Source organism: Colossoma macropomum, unplaced genomic scaffold (assembly GCF_904425465.1).
Source record: "Colossoma macropomum unplaced genomic scaffold, Colossoma_macropomum, whole genome shotgun sequence".
In the NCBI taxonomy this organism is placed as follows: Eukaryota; Metazoa; Chordata; class Actinopteri; order Characiformes; family Serrasalmidae; genus Colossoma; species Colossoma macropomum.
In genome coordinates, this window is record NW_023494800.1 from 2,951,748 (window position 1) to 2,961,128 (window position 9,381).

Here is a 9,381-nt window from a genome sequence, read left to right on the forward strand (position 1 = left end):
AGAACTTTCCTTTAATTTTAGACAGTAGAAGGATGGATTTCACTACAAAAGTGAAGAAATCTCACCTGTATGTTTCCTTTTTCCTACAGCAAACGGGTTTTGGACAGCAGGACGCTAACGTTACTGCTGCTGAGTGCTGATTGGTTGGCGAGCGGAGCAGCTCATTGGCTGTTCGCGCTCACTGACGTCATGAACGTACATGAGGGGCCGTTTTAAACTCCTATAACTCGAGTTTAAAAGCTCTTAAAAAGGTAACAGCAGTGTTAAAATGTCTTATGCTGCTCTGTGTTCAGGAAATGATTGTATTCTTGTACATTAAAAATGTTTAAGGATTTATAAACTATGATTTTGCTCAAATGCTCCACCTTAACGCATTAAATTTTGGACTCGCTCGGGAGCGCCCTCTAGCGTTTGAGAAACCCAGAAGACATTACAGAGCGGTAATTCTCCTCTCTACAAGTTCTCTGGTCATTATTCTTGCCCATTTGCAAAAATCATAAGACAGCATGCAGGGTAGGAGGAGAAAGAGGCGGGGTTTGGAAACCAGGAGGTTTACAATTTGCATAATCATACATATTCATAACTCTCTGCATTATTAATGAGGGTTAATGTTCAGGGACGCTTCTATGCCGTTGTCACAGGAGCAATACATAAACATATTTAACCACTCAGTCATTCAACACAGATTGTTTTTATGGTTTGAATGATTATTTTAGGGGACGTGCTGCAACATTGCAAATGTATGTGTCACATAGATGACCAGCTAACTGTGCTCAGTGGGAGGAGCATTAGAGGAATGAACCAAATGAACCATCTAGATCCAGGAGTGAGCTGAGAAAAGAAGGAAGCTGAAGCTTCTCTTCGGACCTTTCCGTTCCACCTTAAACGGTGCAGCATTTAAGGTGGAGCGGAAAATTCGAACAAGGAGCTGGCGAATAGGGAGCCAACTAAAGCTTCGTGAGAAGAGAGAGAGAGAGAGAGAGACAGACAGAGAGACAGACAGACAGACACACGTTTTCAGTAGTAATCGTCCTGCTGAGAGAGTGAAGGGAAAGATCCATAAACCCGTTTAAGTTGATACTTTTCTGTTTTATTTCCGGTCAGTTTTTTTTTTCTCGGTCGTCTTCACTGAGTCTCACTCCTCACTGCAGTGTTTACTCTAAAAGTTTACGACGGAAGTTCTGGGCGTTTTTGCTTTAGCTGAAGCGCTTCGTAGCCTGTTCACAACTGGGTAGAACCGGACCGGTGGTCAGTGAGGATGTCCGTGCTCGCTGGGCTGTGCCTGGTCAGCCTACTGGACTTCACTCTGGGCTCGTGGCCGTGGCTGAAGCCCAACCAGGTGGATGAAGGTCAGCCCAAAAGGCCCAAACAGCCCCCCCACATCATCTTCATCCTCACTGATGACCAGGGATTTAATGATATAGGATACCACAGCACTGACCTCAGGACCCCCACACTGGACCGGCTGGCCGCAGAGGGGGTCCGGCTGGAGAACTACTATGTCCAGCCCCTCTGTACACCCTCCAGGAGCCAGCTCATCACGGGCAGGTAACATACATTACTATATACTGCTTCTCAAAATATGCTATGCCTGCTGAAAAGACCAGCAAGGGTGGTCTGTGGTGGTCTACACTGGTTTATGTTGGGCTAGTGCAGGGCTGGGCGATACAGCAAAAAACAATATATCACAATATTTCAAGACATTTTCACGATACATGATATGAATCATGAGAGTTTTTCTTTTTTTAGTTTATTTTTAATTTTTTATGCAAATTGTAAACCTCCTGGTTTCCAAACCCCGCCTCTTTCTCCTCCTACTCTGCATGCTGTCTTATGATTTTTGCAAATGGGCAAGAATAATGACAAGAGAACTTGTAGAGAGGAGAATTACCGCTCTGTAATGTCTTCTGGGTTTCTCAAACACTAGAGGGCGCTCCTGAGCGAGTCAAAAAAGAGTGGGTTAATATGGAGCATTTGAGCAAAATCATTTATAAATCCTTAAACATAGAACCATGAACACTCAAGGAAACTTTTGCATGATTAAATAGTTCTTCGCATCATGAAAGGGTTCTTCAGACTGATGGAGAATGTGCTGTACATATCGATTTTGAAAAGGGTTCTGTATAGCACCAAAAAGGGTTCTTCTATTGTTATAATTTTAAGCTTCTTACAATAGAGGAACCCTTTTTGGTGCTGTAGATGATACCACTGTATTGATGGAGAATGTTCTGTAGATGGTACCACAAAAAGGTTCTATGTAGTACCACCTACAGCACATTCTCCATCAATCTGAAGACCCCTTTCATGATGCGAAGAACCCTTATATGATGCATAGAACCTTTAGTTCTTTGCATCATGAAAGGGCTCTTCAGATTGAATGTGCTATAGACAGTTCTATATAGAACCTTTTTGAAAAGTGTTCTATATAGCACCTGAAATGGTTCTTCTCTTGTTATAAGCATGACATCATAATAATAGAAGAACACTTTTGGGTGCTATATAGAACCATTTTTCAACTGTAGAACATTCTCCATCAAACTGAATCATGCAAAAGGTTCTTTGAGTGTTCATGGTTTTATATAGAACCATTTTCTTTACTAAAGAACCCTTGAAGAACCGTCTTTTTTAAAAGTGTAGTTTTATTTGAAACAGACAAAATAGAACCTGTAGTGTCACAAATAAAAAATACTATAATAGTCATAAACCTACAACTTTAGTGATCTTTATTGAACGTCTTACAAACTGCGCTGTGAGAGAAAATATTCTCAATATATGTTATTTTCCCTTATGTTATTTTCTTAAGGTCTAAACCATTTTCACTGTAGAGAGCAAATGGCAGAAGTAGTGATAACTGTCACACTCTCACCTTGCCCCCTCCCTCCTTTGTTTGTATTTAAATGACCCTTCGTCTCATGACCTTAAGGTGATACTATCATCCCCCCCCCCTTATCTCTGCCCCTACATCTCTATTCATACCCCCGTCAACAACCCCTCCTTACCCCTCCTCAAAGTCCATTTGTTCCCCCTTCCCCCTCTTTAGTTTTTCAAAGTATATAAGGTCCTTCCAAAATATTCTTGTTAGACTGGACTGCAGACTAGACTGGACTGGTGACCAGACCAGACTGGTGACACACTGATGACCAAGCTGTGCCCGTGCATGATTGTCTGCACGTGAATAAGACTAGACTCCTGATCCTGCTGATTGACTGCTGATCGACCACGCTGTACCCATACTCTGTATGTGGAAATAAACTCCAGTCAACGCTGAAGCTCCAGTCTCCTGACTCTTCTTGCCAAATTTCTAACAGCTGCACTAAATCCAATAAAAGAGGTAATTATACTCGTTAGTCAGTGCTCATTAAGTACTGACGATATCAATAATATGCTCAGAAAAGTGTATTGTGGTGTAATTTATCATGATGTTGATAAAATGTCATCATATTGCCCACACCTAGCCTAGTCTAGAGCAGCATACCAGCATTCAGAATCAACATATGGTGGTTTTTTGGTGGTCAGTTGGTCACCCAGCATGGTCATGCTGTTGACCACCTTACCAGCATCCAAAATCAACATATGGTGGTTTTGGTGGTGGTCAGTTGGTCAGCATCCAACTGACCACCATATGTTGACCACCTTACCAGCATCCAAAATGAACATATGGTGGTTTTTGGTGGTCAGCTGGTCACCCAGCGTGGACATGCTGGTTGACTACCTTACCAGCATCCAAAATCAACATGTGGTGGTTTTGGTTGTGGTCAGTTGGTCACCCAGTATGGCCATACCGGTTGACCACCATACAAGCATCCAAAATCAACATTTAGTGGTGGTCAGTTGGTCACTCAGCATGGTCATGCTGGTTGACCACCATACAAGCATCCAGAATCAACATATGGTGGTTTCGGTGTTGGTCAGCTGGTCACCCTGCATGGTCATACTGGTTGACCACCATACGAGCATCTAAAATCTAAATATGGTGGTTTTCTGGTGGCAAGCTGGTCAACCAGCATGCCCATACCAGCATCTAAAATCAACATATGGTTGTTTTTGGTGGTCAGCTGGTCACCCAGCATGGGCATGCTGGTTGACCACCATACCAGCATCCAAAATCAACATATGGTGGTTTTGGTTATGGTAACCATAATAGCTTCCATTTCTGCTGACCAGCATGCCATCGTCTAAAACACAACATATGCTGGTTTTGCTGGTGATCAGCAATGCTGGTCTGTGCTGGCTTTTCCAGCAGGGATGTGAGTCAAAGCATGAGAATTACCATTATCTTAAAGGGGAATCAGAATCAGGAGGCAGAATTATTACCAGTGGTGGTGATAGGAACCAGATGTCTACCTCTGAAAGCTCCCTTGCAGAACGTTATAAGATAGTAAAACAGTCCCCAAGCAGTTATTTTTACAGATTTATCACTATTTTCCATCATCAACATTCCATATAAACTCAGAAGACTCGTGTAGGTTCACTGGTGGTTCTGGATAGTAAATAAAATGTCTATATTTGTGTTGTAGTCATGGCGACACCTGGTTCCTATCACCACCACTGTAAAGACATCTGAACCATTTCACACCAACCCTCTCTGAATGACTTGCACTTTCCTCAGTTGTAACACTAGAGAGGCCCAGGGAACTGTGGAGATGAGGGTATAATATCACTGATATTACTGTTAATGTTGTTTTTTGTTGTCTTAACAGCAATGAAGTTTGGAAACTAAGTATGAAGAAATTCACTTACACAATCATAAACTCTATATACCACCAAAAATATATGCCAGAAGTTTGAAATCATGGTTTCCAATAATCTAAACCTTATTGCAGGTAAATATCTAAAAAAAAGTTAATTTATGATGCCATTCATAAGACGTTTATGATAATCAGTATGAAGCTGTAAAAAAATGCAGAAATGTTAGACGTATCAGAAACTGACTGAGAAAACTGTAAAACATTGAGAATAATGTCCTAATAAAATTAACAGCCAGAATGCCTCATAGACCGATCAGGCATAACATTCTGACCACCTCCTTGTTTCTACACTCATTGTCCATTTTATCAGCTCCACTTACTATATAGGTGCACTTTGTAGTTCTACAGTTACAGACTGTAGTGCATCTGTTTCTCTGATACTGTGTTAGCCCCCTTTTACCCTGTTCTTCAGTGGTCAGGACCCCCATGGACCCTCACAGAGCAGGTACTATTTGGGTGGTGGATCATTCTCAGCACTGCAGTAACACTGATGTGGTGGTGGTGTGTTAGTGTGTGTTGTGCTGGTATGAGTGGATCAGACACAGCAGTGCTGCTGGAGTTTTTTTTAAACACCTCAGTGTCACTGCTGGACTGAGAATAGTCCACCAACCAAAAATATCCAGCCAACAGCGTCCTGTGGGCAGCGTCCTGTGATCACTGATGAAGGACTAGAGGATGGCCAACACAAACTGTGTAGCAGCAGATGAGCTATCGTCTCTGACTTTACATCTACAAGGTGGACTGACAAGGTAGGAGTGTCTAATAGAGTGGACAGTGAGTAGACACAGTGTTTAAAAACTCCAGCAGCACTGCTGTGTCTGATCCACTCAGACCAGCACAACACACACTAACACACCACCACCACGTCAGTGTTACTGCAGTGCTGAGAATGATCCACCACCCAAATAGTACCTGCTCTGTGGTGGTCCTGTGGGGGTCCTGACCACTGAAGAACAGGGTAAAAGGGGGCTAACAAAGTATCAGAGAAACAGATGGACTACAGTCTGTAACTGTAGAACTACAAAGTGCACCTATATAGTAAGTGGAGCTGATAAAATGGACAATGAGCGTAGAAACAAGGAGGTGGTCAGAATGTTATGCCTGATCGGTATATATAAACTTGCCAGTTTATGAAACATTTGTTAGATATAAGTGGCTTTCACTAATGACCTGAGGTGTGTTTGAATGGTTGGATGCATTTAAGTTGTCTTTGTCTGTGCAGGTATCAGATCCACACTGGTCTTCAGCACTCCATCATCAGGCCTCGGCAACCCAGCTGTCTTCCCAGGAACCTGGTGACTCTGCCACAGCGGCTACAGGAGGTGGGTTACTCCACCCACATGGTGGGCAAGTGGCATCTGGGCTTCTACCGGAAAGACTGCCTACCCACGCGCCGAGGTTTCCACACCTACTTTGGCTCCTTAACTGGAAGCGTGGATTACTACACCTATGGCTCCTGTGATGGCAAGTCCCTGTGTGGTTTCGACCTCCATGATGGTGAATCGGTAGCATGGGGAAGAGCGGGAAAATACTCCACTCACCTCTACACCCAGAGGGTGCGTAAAATCCTGGCCACACACCATCCGGACCATCAGCCGCTCTTCATCTTCGTATCTCTGCAGGCGGTTCACACACCTTTGAAACCACCCAAGTCCTACATCTACCCTTACAGATCCATGGGCAATGTTCCTCGCAGGAAATACGCCGCTATGGTGTCCATCGTGGACGAAGCCGTGCATAACATCACCTACGCCCTTCGTAAGTATGGCTACTACCGCAACAGCATCATAATCTTCTCCACTGATAATGGAGCCCAGCCGTTTACAGGGGGCAGCAACTGGCCTCTGCGAGGGCGCAAAGGCACCTACTGGGAAGGGGGAATTCGGGCAGTGGGATTCGTCCACAGCCCCTTATTACGGCACAAACGGAGGGTAAGCAAGGCTCTCCTCCACATCACTGACTGGTACCCAACCTTGGTACGGCTTGCTGGAGGCAACACCTCCCAGGACCAAGGGCTTGACGGGTACGATATCTGGCCTGTGCTTAGTGAGAACAAAGAATCTCCCCGGATGGAGATTTTACACAACATTGACCCTCTCCACCGGCGAGGACTCGGATCCCAACAAGCAGGTCAAGGTCTGTGGGACACGGCTGTGCAATCAGCTATCAGAGTTGGAGACTGGAAGCTTCTGACAGGTGACCCAGGCCACGGAGACTGGGTTCCTCCCCAGGTTTTGACCAGTTTCCCCGGTGGCTGGTGGAACCTGGAGCGAGGAACTGGAGAAGGGAAGAAATCCGTGTGGCTCTTTAACATCACGGCTGACCCCTGTGAGAGGAATGACCTGGCTGCCCAGAGGCCTGGCGTGGTCAGGAAACTGCTGGCACGCCTGGCGTCCTACAACCGGACAGCCATACCCGTCTGCTACCCGCCAGACGACCCTCGTGCCAACCCTGATGTGAACGGTGGAGCTTGGGTACCCTGGGTGGGCGACGAGGAGCAGGAGGGCAACTGGAATGGCGTCTATTACAAGAGGGGGAGGAACCGCAAGAGGAAAAAGTGCAGGCTCTGCAAAATACGATCCTTCTTCAAGAAGTTGAATTCGAGGATCATGTCAAACAGGATATGAGGCACTGACACATCTGCCTGGATATTGTTCAGCACCAAACATTTACAAACCGTGCTCGGTGCAGTAGAACCATCCAGGTGGGATGGCTTAATGATGTAGATATTCACTGATTGGTTTTAAGCTTATTTACACCTCTCTTAAAAATAAAGAGGTTCAGTGAGTGATGCCATATAATAAACACTTTCGGTTCCCTAAAGAACCTTTTAATTTTTGTATAGTTATGTAGTTTAAAAATCCTCCAAATAATGTAAAGATTCCTGGAAGAATCATTTAATTGGTACACTCTTAGCTAAATTGGTTCTGTATGGTACCAGAATTAGGTTCTGTGACTTGTAACCATAGCAAACCCCTTACTGGCGATATATAGAACAGTTCTCTAACCAAAATGTACAAAAGGTTTTCTGTCATAGAGAAGAATCACAGCACTTACTCAGTAAAGCCTCAGTAAGGGTTTTGCTATTGCTACAAGTCATAGAACCTTTTCTGGTACCACATGGAGCCCTTTTTGCTAGGAATGTACCAATTGCAGGATACCAAAATGATTTCTATGACTTGTAACAACATCAGAACCCTAACTAGTACTGATCCATTTTATATAGTTCTTTAAAGAACCATATTACACCACGCAGAGAACTTTTAAAGCATTGTCACGGTTCTGTAAATAATGATTGCCTTTACTAAAGAACCCTTGTATGCCTTTATGAAGGGTGTATAGGACTTTAAAAGGTTCTTTTTCAAACATGGTTGTTGATTCTTTAGGGAAACGAAAGTGGTTCTGTGCCATCGCTCAAAGAACCCTTTATAGCGCCTACATCCGAGTGATGACAACAACTGCCACAAATGTATTGATGCAGGTTGTCACTGACCCACTGCATCAGTTTCCATCACCACCATAGTTTTATATCGGTACTTGCAAAGAACCCGTATCCATTCAGGCGAGTCCGTGCTGGAACAGAAGACGAGAGCTTTTATTTTTCTATCTGAGCCTTCGCCTCACTTTAGAAACGAAGACGATTGTCTAAAACTGTTGGTTTACTGTGGTAAAATACAGGGCTGTCTGAGTCACAGCTGGAGTAAATATTGTCCTTCCAGAGTCTGAGCAGCTACATTAAGCAACGCTCAGAGAAGACAGTGCTGTAAATGACTGGAGACAGAGCTCAACAGGGAGTTCTGTGACTGAACTGTTGTATCAGAGCCAATAGCAACAATGTGAATTCACATTCAGTTCCTCCTGAGCACCAGTGGCGTCTGATTTCATGCTGTATTTTGCACTCACACTTGGTGGACAACGTTATTATTGCACCTTTCGGTCTTCTTTTCTGATACTGTTTACTGGAAACACAGCAAAAACAGCTGCACATGCACTTATAACCTCACACTGTACTGCGCGTCCCTGTAAGTTATGACTAAAGAGGACATTTGTATAAACCCAGTTTCAAAAAAGTTGGGACAGCAGGACAAATGGAAATAAAAACAGACTGCAATGATGTGCAAATCGTTTTCAGCGTGTATTCAGTTGAAAGATCTTTAATGTTTCAACTAACTAACTTATATAAACTGTATCTAGTATCTTGTCAAGTGAAATGCGTTTAAATCTAGTCGATATATCTAATATTTCTTATTTTGAGAATTTGGCTGGTTTCAAGCGCATTTCTTAAAAAAAACAATCATCTGCCAATATTGTGAGATAAATTCACGTAGTAAAACCATATATATATATATATATATATATATATACATATATAAAATTGCTGCTGTCAGAGCAAAACCTTATATCTCCATTCTTGTTGTTTTTCAGTTTTTGACATAATTTAAAAGTACCTGTTGCTCTTTACATTGTGTGTAAATTTCATTATGAAAGTACCAAAAGAAACGGCCCAAAATTACATGGAATATATATATATATATATATATATATACATACACACTGATCAGGCATAACATTCTGACCACCTCCTTGTTTCTACGCTCATTGTCCATTTTATCAGCTCCACTTACTATATAGG

At 43.2% G+C, this 9,381-nt stretch overlaps 1 protein-coding gene across 1 annotated transcript; it reads left to right on the forward strand.

Moving 5' to 3' along the window:
* Window positions 1-497: 497 nt before the first annotated feature.
* Window positions 498-9,045, forward strand: arsib (arylsulfatase family, member Ib). The gene is made up of 2 exons (XM_036589040.1): window positions 498-1,548; window positions 5,971-9,045. The coding sequence occupies exons 1-2, from the start codon at window positions 1,259-1,261 to the stop codon at window positions 7,373-7,375; spliced, it is 1,695 nt and encodes a 564-aa protein (XP_036444933.1). The 5' UTR covers window positions 498-1,258; the 3' UTR covers window positions 7,376-9,045.
* Window positions 9,046-9,381: the final 336 nt, after the last annotated feature.

Bases quoted from the DNA above. Each gene is read 5' to 3' on its own strand.
- arsib (XM_036589040.1), top strand. From the start codon at position 1,259: ATGTCCGTGCTCGCTGGGCTGTGCCTGGTCAGCCTACTGGACTTCACT. The intron at 1,549-5,970 runs GTAACATACATT...TTGTCTGTGCAG, and splicing joins AGCCAGCTCATCACGGGCAG to GTATCAGATCCACACTGGTC.